The 26,834-nt window shown below is 41.3% G+C and overlaps 1 protein-coding gene across 1 annotated transcript in view; it reads right to left on the reverse strand.

Moving 5' to 3' along the window:
* adam12a (ADAM metallopeptidase domain 12a) overlaps positions 1 to 26,834 on the reverse strand; it is a 93,226-nt gene that overhangs the window by 61,717 nt on the left and 4,675 nt on the right. Inside the window, exons 3-4 of the mRNA XM_074619473.1 lie at positions 15,609 to 15,730; positions 11,484 to 11,557 (exon numbers count right to left, since the gene is read on the reverse strand). Coding sequence (XP_074475574.1) covers positions 11,484 to 11,557; positions 15,609 to 15,730 — 196 coding nt within the window. The remainder of the gene's footprint in view (positions 1 to 11,483; positions 11,558 to 15,608; positions 15,731 to 26,834) is intronic.

Raw genomic sequence — 26,834 nt, forward strand, 5'->3', positions numbered from 1 at the left:
CACGCAGGGAGTGCTGGTCATAGGAAGGTCAGCGGACTGTGAGAACGGACAGAACAGGATGGAGGACAAGTAGAGCGAGCGTTCCCTCCCGGCTTAACTCGCAGCGTAGATCTATTTGTCTGTCTGTCAGAGGGAGGATGGAAGCCAGCACTGTGAGCCTGGACTGATTATCTTTATGGTCAGCAGCCACAGAGGTCAAAAACTTTGGCTGCTTTTGTTTATTCCCTTTGGCACTCCGAAGCCTTGAGAAAATGAGATTTCACTACAATTTATGGAGAGCGTTTGCTTAAATAGGTGAAAGGGAGGGATCGCGAGCCAGAGAACAGGACAGAAAGACAAACAATCTAATGGAAAGGAAGATGAAGATAGAGAGCCTTGGCTGACGGGTGCTAAAACTCACTTTTGTACTCCAAAATCCTCAAAAACCTCCAATAAATCCACATTTTCTGGCAATTTTCTGGCAATTCACATTCAAATAAGTCCGTATTACTGTGCTGCTACTGTTTATTGAATGTAAAAACTATGTATTAATCCTTATGGGCAATATACAGGGTGTGTGTTTTTGCTCTACTTCCCAGTTGCATTACATGAGCCCCAATACAACGTATACAACAGTTCGTATGATATCTTACGTAAAGTTATTCCTTATGTTTCATGCATTCTCCTACAAATGTCCAGCAACACTATGGGTGGGAATCACCAGAGACCCCACGATAAGATATTATCACCATACCTAAGTCACGATACGTTCTTATTTCTTATTCTAAACATTTTGCGATATTCTATATGAGTATTGCGATAAGATATATTGCGATTTATTACCTTTTTTCAACTGCAAATTATGCAGTTTGTCAACATCTGTTTTATCTAATAAGATACAGTTTTCACTCTGTTCATCTCAGAGTTTTTCTTCACATGTCAGAGGTCAAGGGATCGCTTTGAAAGTGGACATTACAGTTTTTCCTTGCCAAAATTTTACGTAACTTTGGAGTGTTATTTAGCGTTCTTCCCGACTAACATGACATGGTTGGTACCAATCGATCCTTAGGTTTTCTAGTTTCATATGACATCAGTATCTTCACTCTGAGACTGAGCCCGCTACAACCTTTGAAAGACAAAATAGCGGCCGGGCCCACCAGTGGGCTCGGGTTTTTGTGTCAAATTATTGATCTATTAAGTAAGTAGCCGTGTAATAAGCGGGATAATGTACAGCTAGCGGGTCACTGTTGTGAAATAAACCCAGACAGAGCGATGCGACCGGCTCGCTGTACGTTATCCCTTACTAAAAGTTTCCAAAGGAGTTTTCTGTTCTAAGATCCAAGGAGATGGTGTTCCACAGTTTAGGGCCATAAAGTTATTTTATTGTGCTTGCTTATTTCCCCCCCATGTCTTCACACAGCTGCTACGACATTATTGCAGGCATTTTTGGAAGACAGCATGGTTACTGGTCTCCAAGTTTGATTATTGCTGCCATATATTAACAATGAAAAATCCACTGCACATTAAAATCAAAGTACTTTGTTGATTCGCCCTTTCCATTTTAAAACTTAAATGCTTACACACGAACATGAGGAAGCACTCTAATGAAATGTTTGCTCATTTATTTATTTGTAGGATGAAAATGTTCTAAAATGTGCATGGGAATATCCAGTTTAATGTTCCTGCAACCAGCCAATAGATGAAAACAGGTGCTTTTAATTGTGGTATTGTGAAAGGCGACAGTATCAGAAGGGACCTAACTGATGACACCTGCGATATTGTTGTGGTGTGAAAATATTCCAGTATTCATATTTTTAAAAAAAACATTAATAATAGAGTTTGGAGAGGGACACAAAATAAAAATATAATTCACTTGGTGTGTTGTCACATAGTGCAATCTCAATAGTGCTTCTCCTGTCTGATATAGTGGAGTCAAGATTAGACATGGATGAAACATGAGGTCATGCTCTTATTCAAGGAATTCTTCTCAACACATTCACAAGATGGATGGAGAGTTGGAAATAAAGGAAATAATACGTGCTTAAACTTGATCAGCCGTCTGGAATATGTTGAAAAGTGGTGCAATAAATGTTCTTGCGGATAAAGCCTTGCCGTATGCTCTATTAAATGTTAGAAAGAAGTTACATAAAGGTCTGAAAATGAAACACATGGCCTCGTCTGCTTTCAAAATCCCCCCCTGCTCATAACTTTTAATGCAATCTTATCTGGCATTTACAGGTAAAATAAAATGGGTTACTGTTCAGCCTTTGAATTGTTACTTTAACACCAAAAATCTTGCACACCGGGTTCATAATAAAGCAAGAAATGGCTCTTAAAAGATGACTCATACGGAAGATGAAAAACAACAGGGGGAGGGATGTCTGGTTGTCTCTCTGTTTGCCGTCATGTCTTCCATGAAACAAAAAGCAGTCCACTTGTTTCTAAGAGTACTACCTACACAGCAGCACTCTGTAAATCTCAGCTCCTATGGCCTCTGACAGGTTGATCGCAGCCTAATGGTTAAAGAGGCAACTATGGAAACAACTTCCTCATCAGCTATCATTACCTAAATTAAAAGTATGATCAGAATGATTTGATTTTGGTATTTTAGTATTGATCTGATGGAATACTGAAACAGAAATATCATGAAATGCATCTACACATTTTAAACTGTATCTAACAAAACAAGGAATCTTTGTCTGTCCTTTGCATATCTCAAGAACCGCTCATCCGATCTACTTCACTCTTGGTGGGTGAATTGCTGGGTACCCAAGGGAGTAACATTTCTCTGTCAGGTAAATGTAATAATACAATGTGTTCCCCTGAAGTAGAAGTACACAGTAAGTAGTAGGCCTATACAGTTGAGATAGATATGTTTAAGTGCTTTGGGGGCCTTTTGTAAGTTGTTTCAGGGTACAACGAGTTAGAATAGTAACAGAATTCAATATTTTTCACATCTATACATCTTAATAAATCTATAGCTGTTTGGGGCCCTTTTAGTTAGTGGCCCCAGGCAGTTATCTATATCTTGCCTTACAATGAAGTTTGTCCCTGGTGTTTTTTCCCGTGATTTCAATGCTTTTTCTGACCGTGAGTAGCCGTGACTTGAGTGTGTGACGCTATTATGACGGATGTATTGCCAAAGAGTATATAAGCAAAGAGACAAAACTCCACTGCTGGCATTTTAGACTGAAAACGTTTATTGAATTTATAATATTTTATTGTTCAACACAGGCCCTTTTGGTAGAATATGACAACAGAATAAAAATAATGTTGTTTTACTTTTATACGGCACTTTTTAGGCGGATATTTTACTTGCTTCCAGCAGTCGCTTTCAGTCCAAAATGGTGGAGGCGTAGCTTTGCCGCTGGGCGGTGATGTTGCAATGGACAAACGAGCAATTGACTTTTACTTCTTGGCAATATACGTTCTTTGGTATTGCTCAGAACCCAAGGAAGCTCAGTGTCGAGTGTGACATTTTTTGTATGAGCGGTTCTCACGAAAGCTGCAAGCAGCAACACCACAGGCCAAGCATTAAGCCCGTTCTGAACAGGCATGTTTTCAACGGGCACTGCACTAGTTGTTTTAATCTTAAATGCTGCAGTACCCTCTGTAAGCTCCATGGGGAAGGTACAGTAAGTAGTGAGTGATGGCTCGTCCTCCAGAGACAAACTGCTGCTTACAGCAGGTTTCATTTGGCTGTGTTCTTCATGGTGAAGGGAGGGAAGCTGAAGAATAGATCTACCAGCTGGGGTCCTGAGACCCCCGTGGTCCGTCTGGTAAAGGGCTCAGAGCAGAGAGGGGAAGACCCCTTATCACTGCACAAAATGTCTTTTAAACAAGCCATTGAGTCAGATACTCAATCTTCATTTTCTTCTTCTTTTATACTTAAAGTCACAAATTATTGTGACTTTACATGTTTGACCTTCACTGTGCAGAATGATGCATGGACAGTATTTTGCACGAGCATTCTGTTTTCACATTATCTGCTGAAGAAGGAAGGTTTCTCTATATATGCTCATCTTAAATCTGTGTTTAAGGCATGCACGTATGATTTTGTGACCACCAATTTCGAAGCCAAAATTTGCAACTTACACAAGAGTGATGTGGAAACACTAAGACTTTTAAACTTTATTTTTTAGGAAACATGTCCAGAAGTTAAACTTTTGAAATATGAATATTCATATATTCATGGATTTTGGATTTTCAATGACAGAGAAGGACTAGATGCAATGTTACGAATGTTTAACATGGTAATCAGAAAAGCTATATCAGACACAAATGATCTCAAAGCTTAGTATTTTTAAGAGCTGCAACAATTAATCAATTAGTTGTCAACTATTAAAATTAATCGCCAACTATTTAGATAATCGATTAATCAGTTTAAGTACTTTTTTTAAAAAGAAAAAGTAAATATTCTCTGATCCCAGCTTCTTAAATGTGAATATTTTCTGGTTTCTTTACTCCTCATGACAGTAAACTTAATATCTTTCAGTTGTGGACAAAACAAAATATTTGAGGGACGTCATCTTGGGCTTTGGGAAACTAGAAAGCTAGACAGAGAGAAAGTGACATCAGGTGAACGGGTTGAGTTATTTTGGAGCTTTGAAGTAAACTTGAAGGTTATGTTGTGATGGGAAGCTTCTAGACCAATAAAAACTAATTTAGACAAAACATTAAAAGGACACCGTGCATCTCACTCTTCTTCATCCTGAAAGAAGGGACGAGCCATCCTAAGAGCTTTCCAGTGTTACTGGGCGCCTCCTAATTAATTAGAAACACGGAGGCGAGTCCACCTTATTAATTACTGCTCTAAGCTCGAAAATAATTGGAGCTTCTGAGAAGGCAATTCAAAAGAGGGAAGCTCCTTCCAAAAAATTCCCTTTTGAAGGAAGCAGTTGAAAGGCGCAGGCTCTGGACAGAGACGAGCCCATTTCCAAGGCTCGTCTTTGAAACTAATGAATCACAGTATATCATGGCCTTGCAGCCGCAAGGGTAACAAGAAAGGTACAAAGGCTAGAGTTAACCTCAGTGCATCCTTCTCCTGGAAGTAAGGTTTACAAAATGATGTGTGTGTGTGTTTGAATTTTGCTGATGAGATTATATGTTTGTCGGCAGAAAAGAGAGAATAAATTGGTATACAAGCATGCAGTGTATCCAAGTTACATTTGGGTATATCTGTTCATGATGATGGTTAGTGAGTGGACTGGGCTGTTTGTTCCCTCTCCATAATTACTTTCACTGTAATGTACAGTATACACCTGCCGATGACTCATTCGGCTACTATCTAAAAGGTGGAGATGTGAAGTTGACGTTTCCTATTCATTTTCTATGGAGAGCAGGAGATCCGGCCGCGTGTTGAATGATGGATAAGGCTCGGCGTGTCTAGAAGGTAACCCACAAGTTGCGAAACTCTCGTGAAATGCTTAAGGTTGATCTTGAATGCTTAAGGTTAAGTATTGATCTCCAATGCTTAAGGTTAGGCATTGACCTCAGATGGTTAAGGTTAGGCATTGACTTCAAATAGTTAAGGTTAGGCATTGACCTCGAATGGTTAAGGTTAGGCATTGACCTCCAATGGTTAAGGTTAGGCATTGACCTCCAATGGTTAAGGTTAGGCATTGACCTCCAATGGTTAAGGTTAGACATTGACCTCCAATGGTTAAGGTTAGACATTGACCTCCAATGGTTAAGGTTAAGGATTTGGTGTATCGCCACCATCACTGTCCATGCGTCTCTATTTCTCTGGGAATGCTCGGCTATTAGAAGAGAGGACAAGCCGATTACACACTGACAGGGGATACAGATAAGATAATCAGGAGCAAGGCTTTAATATAATGTCACATCCACGGTGATAATAGGAGCGTAACAGGAAGAGCACATACAGCATCTCAAGCTTTAATGCCTTTGTGGATGGAGACTTCAAATCACCAGATTTATCTTCATCTCCTCCCTTCCCTGTCCTTCCTCCTTTCTTGTACTCTTCTTTATCCACATGTTCTTACTCTAGCTGGATGTAAGGATGCTGGGCTAGCACGTAACTATGGGAACAAAGTATTTAACGGGATATTAACAAGAGGAAGCTTTCATTCTTACCCAGTTAATCGAAAACGCCCAATGAAATCAACCAACTCCAACTAAACGTGATTCTATTGGTCGAGCCTCATGTCAATCCATTAAGGAACAAGGGTACAGCAGTTTTTACAGACATTCAAATCTGTAATACACACATTTTAAACTGTTCAGTTTGAGTAAGCACTGAAGCCCAGACTTGGGGAAGGATTTGAAACACTCCTTGTCTCAGTCCTGGCTCAATGACAAGAGGAAGGATTTCATACACATGGGTCACACATTGAGTTTGACGTTCCTTAAACAATCTGTGTGTGGCTCAGCAGCCGAGGACAATAACTCTACAAAGGAGGTCACGAGTGAGGTCTTTTTTTCCAGAAAGGCCTGGTTATTTGTGCGCCGTCTTTAGCCTTCTGTTTGTCCAGCTCCCCAGGAGAGGCAGCTTCCTGTGTCATGTTTTCAGTGACACACGAGCACGTCTTCACTGAGAGAAGCGACAGGTCACAGACCAGCAGCAGTCCAGCATGAGATATGGAGTTAAATAACATCCCTAAAACACAATACGCAAACCGGGACAACTTGTGTCTGGATCCCGTCCAGGCTGATTTTTATTGTTCTTCCAGAGAGATAGAAGAAGTTTGCAGCCAGACCTCACACTCAGTATCCTCTGCATACCCTCTGTCCGGGGAAAAGGCCAGATTAAAGTGTCTGTTTGTCTTGCAGCACAACAGACTCCAAAAGATGGATAGCCAAACCTCCAGGCCCCTTCTGCTTACAGCTAAACAACATGATGAGCAGGGAGAAACCCCCAAGTGCAGGCAGCAGAGATCATCCTCCACCCAGTTGACGAGCCCCAGGCCTCCTTTCAGTGATTCTGCAGTCCATTAGAAAGGGAAACGCATATGGAGAGCATGCTGCCTGCTCAGCTTGGGACTCATCTTGATATGCCTGGAGGCCTCGCATTCAAAGCTGCAAGAGTTGCACGAACAGCTTGGCCAGAAATGGCTCCATACCCAGTGGTCAAAGCTCAACAACTACCCCGCCAACCCTGGTCTAGATGTGCACAAGCTTCAGGGATTCTCTCATGGGTTCAGAGTCGTGTAATAAATGACCTTAACCTTCAGGTAATAAAGAACAAATGTGCTATTTTGCAAATGCAACCGATTCGACTGTTCAGTTCATGAAATGTAAATGTAAAACTGAATTAAAAAAAAAACAGCTACAGTGGTGACGAAGCAGCTGCAAGTTAAAGTAAGTCTCTACACCGCAGCGTTCCTTTCGGTGATCGCCCATGTGAATCTATAATAATACCTACTAGTGGGTGTAGCAGGCCCCTTTTGACCCACATCTTTGAGGCTGATAACAACTGATAACGCCCATTTAATGACATGATAACAGTCTAACCGGCTGTAAAAATGCCATGTGAAGCTTCCCGTTTAGTCATCAACTAGATGACAGTGATCAGGCTTACTTGATCAACAACTTGACACTTCCGGTCAGGAAAACTTTTAATTAGTGCAAATCTAAGGGAGCATGAGCAACACCGCCGGGCTAACACTGCGTGGAGGTTCATTTAAAGTTTAATTTTCACCAGCTGGACTTGCATTTTATCACCAGTATCATGATTACTACCTCTGCTAATTAACGTCCTGGGTGAAAAACCTGAACTTACTACGCCTGCAGGATGCTTTAAGGGCCACCTGTGGTTCAATCGGGTGGTTTTATATGCCATCTTTTTCACCGACTACATTTCGATCACATCCTTAATCCCTGACAACGCCTCCTGACACCAAATTTTAGGATTGATATGTTTGGCATTGAACATTGGAATCAAACTACTCATTAAAGAAGTGTTGTAATATCAACATGCACTTCGGGGCTTTATTCACCGCTGGTTTTCCTGCATGGATACTTATCCAACTCTAAGCACAGAGCACTGCAGTAGCTAATGATGAAAAATACTGGCAGCTAAAACCAATACTGTCTAGAGCACATGCTCTTTTTCTTGTGGGTAATTTGTTCACTATTTCCCACGAGGCCCCAAATGATGATGAGGATAACACTTAAAAAATGTCCTTCATGTTTTTCATCTTTTTGCAAATAAGGGAAAGCATCAGTAATTGCTGAGTAAAAGTCACTCCGATGTTGATAATCTAATGACTAATCAATATTCTTACTTGCAATTTTTCGCATTTGAAGATACAGCGATACATGGGTGTGTGAAGTAGCAGCATTTCCACATGGAGAGGGCCTTGATCTTTGAAGCAGACGTTTCTTGAACCATCACGTGGAGCTCCAGTTCAACGGTTGACACGTTGCCCGAGGCAGCGTGCGCCCTTTCCTTCCCGACAACAGGCTGCTTTCAAAGGGTGTCCGGAAACATAGGAATATCTGACGCCTATGTCTCCTGCTTCCGCGGCCCTTAATGCCAAAGAGCAGACGCACCAAACAAAGCTGCATATTGGCCTCACAAACACACTATAGCTTTGTACCATCAAGAACAGTTTTCATCATTCCAGGCGTTCCAGGCTCTCTAAATGTCATCAGTGCTGCTGACATTACACAGCTCACCATTAAAGTAAGAAGCTGTGCTTTATTACAAGCAGACATCCACAACAGAGCACATTTTCTCAGATACTGAATGGAAATAGTAAAACCAAAAGACAAGGTTGCAGCATAGACATCAATTGGTTTGTAAACTAAAGTTTACAATGTTTACTGAGGTAATAAATCAAGTGAGAAGTAGGCTCATTTTCTCATAGACTTCTATACAATCAGACTTCTTTTTGCAACCAGAGGAGTCGCCCCCTGCTGGCTATTAGAAAGCATGCAAGTTTAAGGCACTTCCTCATTGGCTTCACTTTTCAGACCTGGAGGTAGCCCACTGGAAGCAGTTACAATGCTACCCTTACATGGTTTTAACTGGAAACTGTCACTGGGAAGATGCCACTCAGGAGTATGATAAGAGTGTCTCTTGTGAGGAGAAATGATACAGTAAGAAGTCAATACTTCACAACTTCTTTTGAGAGTGTCTGTCTCTCTTAAAGTCACTGCTTTATCATAAATGGAGTGACGGTATGTGACAGCTCAGCGTGGCGCTGGTGTCAAATGGATATAAAGGATGAGAATATCTGACTTCTTTGTAAGAATATGAATACAACTGACTGATATTTGCAGCCTATCATCTAAGTTTCATACATCGAAATTAGTATAACAAGTCGCAGATTGTAGCATAAAACTTTTTGTTCAAAGTTCATTGAGGACAGACTTAATTCCTAAGAAGAACTTTGGTTTATTGGGCCAAACACTGTAATAACAGGGATCCAGCTGAAGGTTAAACATAAACTTCAAATGTCAAAGTTGTAACCTTCACAGTAAATCAGTCATCAAGCCAAAGCAACATATTACAGAGACTTAAGAGATGCGTTTTATGTAGTTAAATTGGCTTTTTCTATTGTTTCTGGCGTTTCATTTAGCCGTTTAATACATTGTTGTTAAGTCTTGCCACAAATAGGCAGAAACTAAAAAGTGTAATCGTTTCAAGCAGTTTCCGATAAACTTTTCATGCATCCCAGCCTTCCTCAGCGACCTCTGCTAACTCTCTACTACGCTGCAGGGGTGATGTGAGTTCAGACACACTCTGAGCGTGTTCACCTCTCAATACAACCCAAATGAGCGCGTTCAGCTGTGCAGCACACCTCGCTCGTGTTTGGTTGCCAGCGCTGTTTATTAACAAAGACCTGGGAAAACAAAAATAAATCCGGGGGTTTAAATCAAATCATTTAATTCTGGACCACATTTTTCCCCCTCCTCCTCCTCCTCCTCCTCCTCCTCTGATGCCGGCTGTGTTTGAACAACTGGATTTCATCAGCGGCCAATCTGCCAGCAGCCTCAGACGTAAAACCCTCACTTAATGTCAGCACAGCAGGTTCGGTTCTGGCTCTGGTGCGCTGATCCGCAGAGCAAACTCCACTCAACAGCACACATCCTCTTCAAATCCAGGCCTATTTGCGATTCGTCTTGTCAAACATGCGTGGCATAAAGTAGTTTCTATTTTGATTTTTTTTTTTTTTTTTATAAGGAGTATTTTGACTTATCGCAGACGTGTTGTGAGAATCTGCAGATGATGAAAAGTCAGCCCTTGCCAGTAATTAAACCGTGTTATCCAGACGCGCTGTAAGTGTCGAGAGTAATCTATGGTATTTGGCATGCACGGAGGTTTGTTTGAGTTAAGTCTTTCCATCATGTTCAAGCTCATTAGAAAGATCTAGATTGCACCTCTCTGTTTGTTCATCTTGGCCCGGGGTTTTTGAGCTCAGCTTTACGTTTAATGCTATTGGACAACGATGACAGCCGTGCTGGATGAGAGGGGATGCATGGGAACACAAAGGTGTTTTCCCACTGTAGCTGATCACAGAGGGAAGGTTTGGTTCCCATTTTGAAATGTTTTTACTGTAAGGGAGCGTAATTCCCTGCTATAAATGGGGGCTGGTGAAAATTTGACAATCTGCAAGTCAGCTTTGCAAAATCCCCCACCTGTGCAGAGCAGGAATGTTATTCGACTGAGTGTGGTTTCCCATCAAAATATTTTCAAAGTAGGTAAGCCATAAAATTGCAGTCGCTGGTGTTGAAAAGCTTTGTCCCACAGTCTGCAGGTGGAATTTACATATATTAAGTCGAGAAAACAAGTGAGATTAATGGCTGACTCTGACATAAAAACCCATCCGCTCTCTCTTTGCTTCCCTCTCCCCTTTTTCTCTCTATCACACAGACAGCTCGGCTTGTTCCTGGCTGCTCATGTGTGGCAGCAGAGCTGGATGGAAAACATATTGCTCCATCAATCACGTCCCATTCTTCTCAGCAAAACGCGGAGTTTGTCTGAGACCGAGGCCACGTTAAAAAAAAAATGCAAAGATGACAAATATTCCTCCGAGCAGATCCAGAGCTCTGTCAAAACTGTACCTATTCCGATAACCTGATCTCTTTCGAATGATGCTCCCCTTCCTTTGCCAGTCCCTCGACTGACACCGTGTTGACAGTATCTTAATATACAGAGCGAGGAGTGTGTGCTGTGTTCAAACAAAGCGCCCCTTCTCCCCTGTGTTATGCCAATAGATCAAATGAACAGATAGAGGGAGAAGAAGGAGGAAGACGTCGGTTTTCATCAATGTCTGGCTGATGTATCCCGTCTTTCAAGCCTTTGTTGCAACACACGGAAAAGACCAAAGCGCGGAGAGCACCGCTATGCCTGCTCTAGCAGTGCAAGAAGAGAGAACGATTTCCTCCTTCCCTCTATGCCTGGCTGCTTATGTGTGACACACAGCTTGTCTTCAGCCCCGGTTGTAGCCCCTGGGCAGTGCATATGTCACCCATTTGTACTGCAGAAAGCACTCAGTTACGAGCGAAGGCCAAGTGTGAATGGAGGGAACACTTACTCGTTTTTCTCCAGAGCCAGGAGCAGCTGCTCACCTTCCGCTTCAATCAGGAGCTTCAGTGATGCAGGGTGACTCTGAAGAGAAAGCAGACAGGAGAGGGGATGAGACAGATCGGTTATGGAGTCAGGCAGACAGTGCTTTGATTGAGGAAAGACGGCTCTCTGGGAGCTAGCACGGTTTAAATTGAAAGGGTGGGTCCATCTGCGTTGTTTTCCGTTGTTTTCAAATGGAAACGCCCACTCAGCTGATCATGAAGATAATCAATAAGGTTATGGATAATGTGTCTTAGCTGTGCTAAGTTTGGAAATAACTGTAAGGGTTAGCTCGGATTTTTTGAAGTTGGGTTTTATGTATACTCCCGTCTTCCGCAAGGTAAAATGACTGTTTTTGTGAATGGAGTCTGGTGGCTTTGAAGAGAGCAATATAACGGCTACAGTTCTCCGTCGGAAAGGGCTGTAAAAAATAATCAATATCAGTTTAAGTGTACGTTATTTAGAATATTTTCACCGCTTTACCTCGCGGTCAGACAGCCCTTTCCGACAAGGCACTGAAGCCGTTATATCGCTCTCTTCAAAGCCACCAGACTCCATTCATAAAAACAGTAATTTTACCTTGCGGAAGACGGGAGTTTCTGGTCTACCTCTGCATCGATCAGTTAGTTTGTTTGTGTTAGTGTGTGACTTTTGGATCCGAACTAAAGTGGCGTCCAAACAGCAGAACATTGCTTTGCTTTCATGTTGGTAATCCTGTCTGCTTCCCCAAACTGGGAGCATGCCGACCGCCATCTAAGTTACTGTAAAATAGCATTTTAAGGCTAAAACATGCATACTTTGACCAAAATTTGAATATTCGGATTTGAATACATAAGGAAAACCACTGGGAAGCTGCAGACGTAAAAACCTTAAAAAACACCAAATAATGGATCTGCCCTTTAATAAAATAATGTGTAGCAATAAAATAAAAAAAATAAAAAAAAGTTCTTAAAAAGCTTAATTACAATCCTGATGAAACTTTCACTGAGCCACCCAGAGCTGTGAGAAAAATCATAAGCGAAGGCTGTTTTCAATTGAGTGGTCGGAAATCCTTATGAAGCGACTTTGTATCTCAGAACAAGGGCTGAGAGGATTAGCTTTATGTTTTCTATTCCATTTGACATTAATCCCGCAGAAAGCCACAAGTCTTCGCACCCCCTGAGTTACAACACTGCGAGACCGCGAGTGTCTGTTAGAGTCAGATGAAGTAGGCACCGAGTCGTACATCACTTCTCTGTCAGTCGTGCCGTGCGCACGCCCACACATGCACACTCATCCACATGTCAACACATAACCTCCCTCCTCTCGTGTGCTGCCTGCCTGCCTGCGCTCTCACTGAAAAAAACACACAAAAAAAAACACTCTGTCTTTCATTCTCCATCGCTTGGCAACCACACACACACATAAACACATTTCACACACACGTAGTTCAATCTGGGTCAACTGTGGCAGAGAGCGCTGCTCTGGGTTAAGTCATCCATCACCCCCCCCGTGGAGAAGAATGTCTAGTGGATCATAAGAGGATATGGAAGCAGAACACTTAAGGTTTCAGGCAGCATCATTGCACACGCCATGTGGGACTAAACTTCTATTTTCTGTTCAGACGGCGCTCTATATGCACGCTTTGACCTCCCTCACACTGCATAATGTTTGTGACGGCTGCCAGTTCTAACTTCAGGGAAAAACATTAGATAGCACACCGCATGTTTGGGATTGTTGTCTTGGGAGTAATATATTCAAATCAGCACTTAATTTCACCTTCGTTATGAGTATTCTTTCGTTCGCAGATCTGAGGTTCTGTTTTGTTTTTCAGGGGTAATAACATCCCAGAGAAACCTTGTGGCACCACGTCTGTGTGGTTAAGCCATAACAAATTAATTCACTAATGAATCGACTCAATAACACAACCTGGAAAGTCAAGCTGCGTTTTTAAGTCTGCCTGGCAGCGGTGTATTTTGTTTTCATAAAGTGTGGGATTATAACACCAAACAGAGCTAAGGATCCCAGATTTCAAACATTTCATTAATGCTCCAGTGGGTTGTGTCGTGTTTTCTTCCTTTCTGAGATACTGAACACAGAGAGGCAATGACTGCTAGCTCTGCATGACTGTATGTTGCCGCCCTACACCCTATAACTTAGATGACTCTTTTTGGCCTTTGGTCCACACCCAAATGGTGTTTTAGGTCACTGAAAACTGAGCTTTTGTTTAACTCTGGCAAAGACTTTCAGAAACTCTGTTTTCAGTGTTGACTTGTAGACAAAGACAACTGAGTTTTTGGCTTGTGTGAGAGTTGTTATCTCCTTTGTGAGGTGTCACTAATGAGGCGACATGTCATGCAATGGCAGCATAAACACATCCATGAACAGCACACGTGGCCAAATAACTTGCTAACAGGACTTTTTACAGGTTTACACATAAATGTATGTATGTGTATTGAGGAACAGACGCGTCAGAATGCGCTACAGAGATCACTGCTACATTATCCAACACTCCAACGACACCGGCCAGACCCCGTCGCCAACGTTGTTGGTGTGTGTGTGTGTGTGTGGCCCAGCCTGCTAACTGGCCTCGACAGCGCTTCAATTCTGTTTTTGCATTTGGGAGGAAAAACGCAGTTTACAAAAATACCTGTGAACATGTGGTCTAGGCCTTAGATGCACCATGCAATTTAAAGATAATTGAAAATTTGTTGATCCAAGATTTTTACTTAAATTTGCATTAAATTTTAAACAACAAACTAAAAATGTTCATTAAATCCATTAGTAATGTTAATTTAGGTTATATTCAATAGGGGAATATCAGAACAACCTTCCAAGACTGAAAAAAAGTATAAGAAATTCATCTTATTTTAAACTTAGTATAATTCATTATCTACAATCTGTTTAATTCCACACAGTTGATTTAGAGCCACATGATCAGATATAGCTCAGTTCTGAATTCAAGATGCAGTGTAATCCTTGAATGATCTCACATCGCCGAATCTTACTTTTAATTTCATTAAGGTTTAATCTGGATTTAAATGTTTTTGCGACCAATTTAAGAGTAAACCAATTGGCCAATTGGCGGACATTCCTGGTAGATTACTTTGTAACATGAGCGCTGTATTTCTACTGTTTACCTCGTGGTCGTCACAATGAAAGCTAAAATAGTAGCCGCCGTGATAACTTACCAGAGTTATAAGATCCTCTCTCAGAAAATGATAAACCTCTGTGCAGTGTTTTGGCATCTGATAAGCTTTCAAACTCATAAATCTGTAACTCAAACTGGACTTCCTGGATCGTATTTCATTGTCTCACTGGTAATGGATGATTGGATGATTAAGAAATACTCATGTCAGCACTAAACTCTCTTTTTGCTTCCGCTGTTGTCCTTGCTTGTTTTCAATGCCATTTTATATGTATAAATGTCACTACTGCTTCTACAACTTTTGTCCTTTTCTAACATTTAAACTGCATGCCCAGTTATTTTTTCTTTTTTGGCGTATTTTAGGATGCCTTTTGTAACGCCTTGGCCTGGCACTACAGATGTAAAATAACCTTTTGGCTAATTCTGGCATTTTTTATAGCATGTATATTTATGAATTTGCACTGTCCCTTCTCAAATAAATTAAACTAAACCTGAAGCAACACGTCCCCACCAATGCAACTCCTTAAAATGTTTTAACGCAGGGCTGTTTTCAGTCTGAATCCGCACTAAGAGCCTTCCTTAGTGGGGCCAAAGCTTTAAATTTTGTCCTGCGGGTGACGAGAGACTAATAGCTGTAGGGTCATTGAAATCAAAATGGTTTATATACCTTTGGGAACGAGAATGTGTAGAACACCGCCTGCCGGAATTATGAAATACAGTGTTATGTGTGTAAAGTTTTGGTCTGCTGGTGGTGAGATAAGAAAGTGTCCAGAAGCTTTTACTCTCTGGGGAGCAGAGGAATCACTCGTCTAGATTTTCATATTTCAGGTGGAAATTTTGTGGGAGTCATCGGCAGGGGACCATGAATATCAATGTCAAATTTCATGAATCTATGCTCAGTGATGTCACGATATCTGGACCAGTGTAGGAAAGAAGTCTAAAAGAATAAGCAGAGCTATTCTTCACCTGAGATTTGAGCTGGCTGATTGGTTTCCAGTCTTGTCCAAGAAGCTGAAGAGGTACTGTAGTCCCATAGTGTTTCTGCTTTGCTGTCGGTCTGTGTTGAACAGTCGTGCTCAAAAGATTCCCTGTAAAAGAAAATATAAATACCATGTGAGAATACACAAAAAAACATCAAAGTGTTCGTCCTTTATTCTGAATTCTCTCAGCATCTGTAAAAGCAGACCATGTCCATCTTTGTGGACACAAACAATGGGAACACTGATTCTCTACAAGCAATACTGATGATTAATTCCTCCCCGCTATTAAAGGCCTGAGCCTGGTGTTCATTACCAACATCAACCTGACAGTACAGCTGCCTTGTAATATGAAGTGCCATTAAAACAAAATCACAGTACTTGTATTTGATGGCTTTTCTGTGTCATCGCACGCAATAATACTCTCTGAATGCTGTTTTTCATAACTAATAATTATCTATGCTGACAAAACGCCATGTCTGATAAATCTTCTCCCTTCCTGAACACATGTTCATCTCCTTTTTTATAGGCTGTCAGTAAAATTGAGCCTCTGCCATTAAGACATGAACACAACAGCACTAATCAGCACTCTCGGACATCAAGCAATGAGAAGCGAAAGCCTGTGGTGAAACCGTAACCACCCCCTCTGCACCTCAAGCTGAATGAATCTCCGCAGTTCAGGACACGGAGAGTTTTGAGCGAGGAGCTGCTGCTGCTGTGATAACTCCTATAACGCAGGGCTAGTGTCCAGGATGCAGTGCAGGGATTAGACGTAGCTTCGGGGCATTGTTCCCAGCATGCTTTTATCTCCTCTCTCTGTGTTCTGACAGGGTGTTAACTGAGCCCCCGAGTGGGGCTACGTTTCTCGGAGCTCTGCTGTGTTGCCAGTCATTTAAGAATATATTCTTCCCCAAAATCCAATACAGACGTCCCCAAGCGTGGCGCCAGGAGATGAAGTGGCAGAAAAACAAACAACATCCCAAGGAAACCCATCACTTATAACTGAGCAACATATCCTCACACGTTTCATATGCTATCTTACAAATCCAGTAAGGCCAGCAACACGTGTCAACGCTTGTTACATGCATACAGTCTTCAAAATAAACTTCCGTCTTCACAGGAAACTACTTAAATAGTTAGGTTTAGGCAACAAAACTACTTAGTTAGGTATAGGCAACAAAACTACTTAGGTAGGTTTAGGCAACAAAACTACTTAGTTAGGTTGAGGCAACTACTTAGGCAGGTTTAGGCAACAAAACTACTTAGTTAGGTTTAGGCAACTACTTAGGCAGGTTTAGGCAACAAAACTACTTAGGTAGGTTTAGGCAACAAAACTACTTAGTTAGGGTTAGGCAACAAAACTACTTAGGTAGGATTTGGCAACAAAACTACTTAGGTAGGATTTGGCAACAAAACTACTTAGGTAGGTTTAGGCAACAAAACTACTTAGGTAGGTTAAGGCAACAAAACTACTTAGTTAGGTTGAGGCAACTACTTAGGCAGGTTTAGGCAACAAAACTACTTAGTTAGGTTTAGGCAACAAAACTACTTAGGTAGGTTAAGGCAACAAAACTACTTAGTTAGGTTGAGGCAACTACTTAGGCAGGTTTAGGCAACAAAACTACTTAGTTAGGTTTAGGCAACTACTTAGGCAGGTTTAGGCAACAAAACTACTTAGGTAGGGTTAGGCAACAAAACTACTTAGGTAGGGTTAGGCAACAAAACTACTTAGTTAGGTTTAGGCAACTACTTAGGCAGGTTTAGGCAACAAAACTACTTAGGTAGGTTTAGGCAACAAAACTACTTAGTTAGGCTTAGGCAACAGAACTACTTAGTTAGGTTTAGGCAACTACTTAGGCAGGTTAAGGCAACAAAACTACTTAGGTAGGGTTAGGCAACAAAACTACTTAGGTAGGTTTAGGCAACAAAACTACTTAGGTGGGTTTAGGTAACAAAACTACTTAGTTAGGTTTAGGCAACAAAACTACTTAGGCTTAGGCAACAAAACTACTTAGTTAGGTTTAGGCAACAAAATGACTTAGATAGGTTAAGGCAACAAAACTACTTAGTTAGGCTTAGGCACAAAACTACTTAGTTAGGCTTAGGCACAAAACTACTTAGTTAGGCATAGGCAACAAAACTATCCAGTTAGGCTTCAGCAACAAAACTACTACCATCCACCCCAGCATTTGCCGTTCTTTATACTTCCTGGTTCACGATTATGTGGATTACATATATATTCATTTTGTGAGGTATACAGTGCATTACTTTTTCGTAGGTATAGCTACGAACGGTTTATGAAAAACAGCCTGAACTGAGACAGAAGCTGCAATCGCTCTAAAGAGCACATCATGAGCGCACAGAGTCTGAATGCAATAGTGAGTGAGCCACTGGAGGACATTGCTAATAGGGTTCCTGCAATAATCAGCTCCCCCGCAGCGAGGAAGCTATTTCGAAGCTCGGGTCTCTTACTAAAACAGCAGGGGTTGTTAGCACCATTTGTTTCAGTGCAAACATCCTAAATCAAATGTTTGCTTGTTTTTTTGGTTTTCTTCCACCGATGCTCCATCGAGCGTTTCCAAACAGCAGGGAAACAGATTTAGTTTGAAGGTGATGTCAGTGTGTGGACTTGTGAGAACTTTATGCGTGTGGTCTGAGGCTGATTTATGGTATGTTTTGAACTGGGAACTTCTTCATTTTGAATCCCATTTCAAACACATATAAACACAAAACACACTCAAGGGGACACTGATTATTATTACCAGCAGATTCAAGGTTCTTCCTTTCCGAGGTTCACATCACTTCTGTCTCTCTACGCATGACTCACCCAGCTAAATTGCTGAGTCTGCTTATTATCTGGCATTAATAACACAGGTCAGGCTCAGCCTGCCCCCCCCAGCTGGGCTTTGTTCTGGTTCTCCTCTGAGGAAACCACCACTCTGGAGTTCATCACAGAGCCGCACCAGCTGATAGCGGAGAGCCAGAGGTGACCAGCTCAGCAGTCCTCATCCAGCTCCAGACTGATGATGAGAAGCAGGCTCCGGCATCACACACACACACACACACACACACACACACACACCACAGCGGGAGAAGCATCCTACCCTCATTAGTCCTAGAAAACCACACCGTCTGGGGGAGGTGGGCATGCTGAGTAAGGGAACGCATGACACCCGCTGTGAAAAGTACGGATGGATAAACACGACGGATGAGGGAAAAACAGAGAGAAGTTTTGACAGGGAAAGGTCAAGTCCACATCATTGTGGTTATAGAAGATCTATGAGGAAACACACACACACAGACAGATGGAACGGCCTTTTCTGTGGCATGCTCCACATCAACTTTGAAGACGAGGTTCACAACCATACAGCGTTCGGTTCCCTGACTTCAAAGTCCACAATTGAATGACCATTCTGTTAATGTGGTGTGCTATGAGGTTTAATTCCCGCTTATAAATGGCATTATATTAGTGGAAACAGTCTGCGGGCTCAGTTTTTCTTTTTTCCAGAGTGCTTTGGGGAGAGACATTTGGTAAAGTTGGAGCGTGGTGAGGCTGTGGTGTGTGGAGTGTGTAAGTGGCTTTTGTTAGCTGGAAATGTTATAAGAGCCACCAGAAGCATTAAGGGAGCGGTAAAAGTGGCACCAGAACCCAAAGCCTTATTTATACGTTCAATAAAGGAGAGTGTAAACAGAGGTCTTAATAAAGCAGAGTTCTGGCCATGATCAGCTCCCTTTATGCTCCGGCGTACACAAGGAGAGTTTGTGCCGTTTATATTGCTTCAATAAAGTCGAATGCTAGGTGGGAGGATTGTGTACGTGGAAATGTGACTGTGTGTTTTGTTCTTGTGTGGGTGACTGAAATGTGATGCAGACCTCTGACTGGATAAAGTAATTAATTTGGCTTCCCCCAGCGGCATTGTTAAGAAAAAATAACTAAACTATTATGTACTCCTTATGTACAGCCATTGTTTAGGTGTTTTAGTAGTGTAGAATAGCACCCGATTCGACTGTTATCAGGCCATTAAATGTACATTATCACTCTATATAAGCACCATAGATGTGGGTCAGTAGGGGCCTACTACGCCTACTACCTTGTAAAAGTGAAGGCGAAACTTAAAACCAACACGTTCTAACGTGAAACGTTGTTTTGAGCACAGACAAAAATACTTTTTTAGGTTTAGGCAACAAAAACATTTAGTTAAGTTTAGGAGAAAACACCATGTTTATGTAAAATAATTATGTTTCCTAAAAGTGAAAGTGAAACTTAACGCTTATGAATATAAATACTACACTACACTTTGTTGTACCTCCACCCCATGTGGAGTTTCACACTGTCTATTCTACAGTGCATCAATTCAGCTTTTGCGTCATAATTACTATGGTCGCTAGAGGTCGCTGTCGTCGTCTTTGATACCTTCTTTCCGTGATCGACCATGTGAATAGATAACAAAACCTGCTAGTGGGTGTAGCAGGGCCCTTCTGACCCACATCTATGAGGCTTATAACCACTGATAACACACATTTAATGATCTGATAACAGAATATTCAAAAAAGCATGAATTTAGGGAATGCTGATTAAAAGGTGTCAGTAAATTTCTTTGCAAGGTTTTTTAGGTCAGAAGTCCCCAACCTGGGGATTTCCCAAAGGATCGCAAGTAAATCTGTGTTGTCACGTGATGATTAACAAGATTTGAAGAAAAAACCTTTTTACGTAAAATCAGGTTTTTCTGAGTTCTCTCAAATCTAAATTTTTTCTTGTGAAATATTGAAGACTTTAACCTCTTCAGGACTAAAAACTGTTCTAACTCCTCACAGCTCACAGACATACAGTATGGAACTTGTGGGGGAAGGCGTTGCTTGGCCATAAAGGGTCACAAGGCAAAAGGTCAGGAACCTTTGGTCTATAGGTCAGCGGTTGGCTTGTTAGTTTGTGACCCCTTAAAACAAAGCGTACTTGTTGCCAATCATCATGTCTGTGGGTTATGAGCTGAACAATCCAAGAGGACATTTTCTAGGGCTGCACCCTCTTAGTCAATTAATCGACTTATCGGTCGTTTTGGTCTTAGTCGACTAAGATTACTTTAGTCAATTAGTCGTTTTATACTTTTTTCATGCTGCATGACTTATTTCCAAGAAACTTATGAGCACATCTCTGCTTTTGTGTGACTCTTTGTGGAAAATCTCAGTTTTACAGATCTGACGATTAAATCAACTAATCGATTAGTCGACAAAATCACATGACTGTTTGTCAACTAAGAATTCCTTTGGTTAAGGACAGCCCTAAAGAGTTCCCTGTTTTATTTGAGTATTCAAAGAGGGAAAAATATCAAGTGATTCACAAGTAAAAAAGTTTTTTTAGACACCATACCATGACTATATTTCTTTCACTTTTAACCAAATTCTGGTCTGTTTTAGCCTTGATATCTGGCCGGGAAGCCGGGTAAACTAAATCAGTGCATGCTGGGGTATTTAGAGTTCCTGATGGTATTTCACAGTGAATCTTTTCCTTGTTTTATCAGCGCTCCCAAATTAATGCATTCTCCACAGCCTGTGAGCTGCCGGTCCAAGGGAACACATGACCTTCCTCAGTTCTTTGCAGACGTCCTTTCTTACCGCCCTTCCACAACTCTCTTTCCCCCTCACCAAAACAAATCAACAACTGTTCGGCTTTATTAAACCCCAGAGTCTGCTTTCTCGCAACCAACTGAAACTCCCTACCTGACAGGCAACCATGAAGTAATATATTCATAACAATCTTTGCTTTCCCAACATTAATGGCATGCTGTTCTTTTCATCTGCACACTTGATGAGGCCATGCCCCCCAACATGTGCACAAGACCTCACTGAGATGAGATACAGGCTGCACATATGTGCACACATCAATAAAGAGCACTCCTAATCACGGTCACCCTTTGCCTGGTGGCTGGCGCATGAAAAACACACAAGGACAGACTCCAAAGTCATGTTGACAGCAATTCTCTCCGATCTTGAGAATATGTCAGATTGAAAATGAAAAACAACGCCTCTGGCAGCTTGAATGACATTCTTTGACGTGCAAAATCCCCTGAAAAACAAGTGCGGAGGAGACACACTCGAGTTGATTCCGGTATTGTTTGACGCGGGTGGACAATGTTTAGTTACCGCTCAAACCTCGAGCAGGAAATGGGTTTGAAATAAAGAGCATGTGGAATTAATTAGGGCAGAGTGATGAGTTTAAATTGGCCTGTTTCAGGCAGAACTATGACACAACAGACAAAAAAAAGGTATCAAAAAACATAAAATGTCTCTTTCCCTGGTTCCATATGTAAATGTGTTCTTGATAAAGCAAATGTAATAAAAAGATCACTTTTCTCCATCAAGAGCATGTATCCACAGCCATTTATAGCCAGATTTTGGTGGATGTCTGTAATCAGAGCACTCACTCGATTGGGGGACATGATCCAGCAAAGTTTCTGAGCCAAAAGTTGGTTCAGACATCAGTCCACGAGGGGGGGAAACTTGGTTAGTGTTTATGGCTATTGTTCATTTAATAAAGGGTGATTGACAAGCATACAACGAAACAAAATCAATTTTATCCCCAATCAGAGTGGGCAAATTAGTCTAATTCAACCTGAACGGTGATTGGGAATAGAATGATATATTGGGAGGAAGCAGACACGCTTTCATAAATTACCTTGGAGACAAAAGCAATGACCTCAGCTGCCTTTCCTTATCTCCTTCTCTCCTGCATCGTCTTCTCTAGGCCTGTTACAAATCATTATTGTCATTATTGACTGATATTCATCCTCTTTATGAATAATCGATGAGTCCTTTATTCTATAAAATGTCAAAAGATATGCATATCTCAGGTTCAAGGATTAGTCATTTTTAAAGGAAAATGCAAAGATTTCACTGGTTCCAGTGTCTCTTTTTTATATATATATATATATATATATATATATATATATATATATATAAAAATAATATCCTTGGGACTGTGGATCACACAAAATAAGCAATTTCAGAATGTTACCTTGGGCTCTGGGAACTTTTGATGAGCATTTATCAGTATTTTCTGACATTTTGTAAGACTTAAAGGAACAGTGTGTAACATTTCGGGGGATCTATTAGTAAAAATGGAATATAATATTCATAACTATGTTTTCTTTAGTGTACAATCACCTGAAACTAAGAATCGTTGTTTTTTCGTTAGCTTAGAATGAGCACTTTATATCTACAGGGAGCGGGACCACTTCACGGAGTCCGCATGTTCTACAGTAGCCCAGAACGGACAAACCAAACACTGGCTCTAGAGAGAGCCTTTCACGTTTTTACGTTAACTGAAGGCCACCGTAGTTCTTCGACACACTTGTGAAACTGCCATAGCGTGAGCCGCAGATTGCAAAACTGTGGTAGGCCTACACGCCAGCCGCCGTCTGACTTCCATTGCTTCTAAAGTAGTGTTATTTTGGTAAGGATGGCCTCTAAGCGAGCATTACCACGGTTTTGCACTCGGCAGCTCACGTTAACGCAGTCTTGGAAAGGGAGGAGTGAGCGGAGGGGTACTCAGTCGGTTGCAATCTGCACCAAATACTACACACTATACCTTTAAAAATAGACTTAAAAATACACAATTTAATTACTGAAGAAAAAATTATTATTACTCGGAGCCCTAAATGATACAAAACAGAGAAAAGCAGCCGATTCTCATATTTGGGAAGCAGGACTCATTGATCACCTAGTTGACTAATCTTCACCTTGCTCCCCTGTAATTTGTCCACAGTGCAGGGTTCATGGGGATTACAGAGCAAAGGTGAAAAGTGCCTGGTAATCTTGGCTTGACTCCACAGTAAACATCTGACCCATTTGGGGGACATTATGTCAACACCCCGAGGGTTGCACTAGGAAACATAGAAACCAGTAGGTTACATCATGGTAACAAGAATCTGCACGAACTGGAGAGAGGGTCTCCTTAAATCAAATCTAATAAGGTAGCAGTGTGTCAAAAGTCACAGCATTGAGAGTTGTTAACGGTTGGATTTATAGGCGGATGATTTTTTTTTAGCGCACATTAAGGGTCATAATCAAGCCGTTTAACACTGGGCTCCCTCTACTGGTAAATGGCTCTTTTGTGTGTTCCCTCTCTTCCTGTCTCTCTACCCCCACCTTGTATACTGAATCCATTTACTGTCACACTAGCATGATGTCAGCACATAATTACTCTTTGGGAAATAGATGGTCCCGCAGCAAAAAATTCCCCTTGGCTCAGCAGGAGGTTAATGTCGTCCGAGAACCGGTGCCGTTGCGCCCCCGGCGGGTGACACTGTTACGCTTCCCCTGCTGCGAGGGCTGTGCTCGCTGCCTGGCATGGAGCCTGTGTGTGCCTTAGCAACAAAGGTCAGCTTCTGGAGCAGAGCTGTGTGAAAGCTTGTTAATATGGTGCCTATGATGGATTTCATTTGCAGCGCCCTGGAACTCCTCTCTGTCATGGGAAGCACATGTCTGGCGCACAGTCAAAGCACTAAAAAACTAAAGAACAAAACCTCAAGCCACAGCAGAGAGACAGAAAGAGAAAAAGGGGGGGGGCAGCTGACATATCATGATAGATCCTCAAGTTGTTGTACAGTATGCGGTGGCATCCTTGTCATTACCTCAGTGGAGAGCGAGAGAGTCTTCTATGTGACATAGCTTAAGGATTATACTCGATTAATCGAATAGTTGATCTTCAGAAAATCATGCAACAGTAATTTTGATATTTCAATTCTGTTTGTTTAAGTCACTCATTGAGCAATATTTACATCGTTATAAATTGAATATCTTTGACAAAACAAGCAATTTTAAGACATCAGCTTGAGCTCTGGATTAGAGCTGCAACAATCAATTGATTAGTCGTCAACTATTTTGGTAATCAATTAATCAGTTTGAGTAATTAAAAAAATGTTAATTCTCTGATTCCAGCTTCTTAAATGTGAATATTTTCTGGTTTCTTTACTCCTCTATGACAGTAAACTGAATATCTTTCAGTTGTGGACAAAAAAAGACATTTGAGGACGTTGTCAACACTGATTGACATTTTTCACAATTTTTTTAAGTTTTATAGACCAAACAACTGATCGATTAATCGAAAAAATAATCGACAGATTAATCGACAATGAAAATAATCGTTAGTTGCAGCCCTAGACAGGATGTTTATGCTTGGGGGTAATTCAGGCTGATTGAAAAGCTGGTTAGACTGTTATCAGGTCATTAAATGGGCGTTATCAGTGGTTATAAGCCCCATAGATGTGGGTCAGAAGGGCCCTGCTACACCCACTAGTAGGTTTTGTCATCTATTCACATGGTCGATCACCAAAAGAAGGAATAAAACAGCGACCTAGCGACTGTAGCAATTTTGACAGGAGCAAAAGCGGAAGTGAGGTGCTGTGACAGCATGCGTGAAAGTCCAAATGGGGTGTAGGTTGTTTTTTTGCAACATAGTGGGTCCATATTAACTCACATCTATGATGCTTATAGTGAGCGATAACAGAGACTGTAAGAAGTGGACATAGTCACCGTGACGGCACCCAATGGTTTGTGGACTGCCGTTTTGAAGCCTTGAGTTCGGCATTTTTTGGCTGTCGCCATCTTGGTTTTTTGGCGTCGCCATCGGTTATTTGCAACCAGAAGTGCAATGAGAGGGCGGAGCTAAGTACAAACGCTGAATATGACATTTTTAGGCGACCAAAAAGGTTATAATTAACTTTCATGAACTGAAAACACACTGTGAAAGGTTTAAAGTTCTAAAACAAAAACACGGACAACTCCCAGACTGGTAGTGACCTGTCAATCACAAGGAAGCCACGCACTAAAGCAAAGAAGATTAATCGACAATGGAAATAATCATTAGTTGCAACTAACTAACTATACTCTGGATATTCTAATGTAAATCAAGGACTGATATTTTCACTGGGTACTGCAAAACCTGAAAACAACCAACCCAAACATTTAACAATCTTAGACTGGTCAAGTTTCTACCTGAAACTTTTGTCTCTATATGTAGCTATTTGAGATGCTGCTTGCTCTGCTTCACTTAAAAATACATCACAAGTCCGACCAAGTGGAGCATAAGTCAGACAGACACAGACAAAGCACTTAGTTTGGGCCAATTTGTAATCCTATCCAGGTAGGAGGTGACCTGTCTTGTTCCTGCTCGTCCCTTCTCATTGAAGAATAGGGAGGTGAAATCTGGGCGGATGCTGTATGCCAGGCTGGAAGATAGATGATCTGGATCTAAAACATAAAATTCTGTGTTTCAAATCTCAGTGGAAGACAATGACTGGTCATTCATATGGAAGCTAGTCAGACTGGAGAATGTTTCCCTGAGCACCTGTGGTGGCATACACTATGTCTTGAATTGCAATTGATGCCTATTCTTGATCCCAATTCTCTGCTATGGCAGGATTATAAAAAGGTAAAGGCTGATGTGATTTTCAAGTTGCAAACAAAATGAATAAATTAACAAGGACAATGTGAAAAATGCATCTCAGTTTCCTGTTAATTAAAAATGTGTGACACAAGGTTATATCTGCAAAAACTACTGAGATATTTATCAAATTCAATCTCAACCAAAGAGGTGATAAGAGTTAAAACTCTGTGGGCCATAATCACTGTAAAGTTGACTTATTTCAGCAACATTAAGGCTCCACTTCTCAATATCTTTCACGAATAATGTAAAAGGTGTCATAAGCCACAGAAATATCACCCAACTCTGCAGTTCCTCTCAGCTTCAGGGAGCTTTTCAACCTCCGTTAGCTCATTATTATGGTTTTACAGCACATTTACATTATTGTTCATCAATCCTGTTTGCAATTAAAGATGTAGCTGTTTTCAACGCTAAGCAGTTAGCCTAACGTTACATTCAGCAAATGTAGGCTTATTGCTCAGCGCTGAATGACAGCAACTTGCAACTAAGCTAGCTATCTTAGATCTAACGAAAGCAGAGCAACTAGCAAACTTTGAGCCAATTAAAGTCAAATATAAACTGAAAATACTTCTCACTAAATCAGAACTAATATATTAACTTATTATGCAGCAAAAAATTAACTTCCATGGCCTCTGCCATTTCTCACAACATCAATAAACACGTCACAACTCGTAAACTCAGAGCTTTCCACTTACGAGGTCGTGAATACTGCAAGAGGGGGGCGTTCATATGGACTATCACACTCGTGAACACGGTAAATACGACCCCATTTGA

The sequence above is a fragment of the Sebastes fasciatus genome, chromosome 20 (genome assembly GCF_043250625.1).
Source record: "Sebastes fasciatus isolate fSebFas1 chromosome 20, fSebFas1.pri, whole genome shotgun sequence".
NCBI classification, from domain to species: Eukaryota; Metazoa; Chordata; class Actinopteri; order Perciformes; family Sebastidae; genus Sebastes; species Sebastes fasciatus.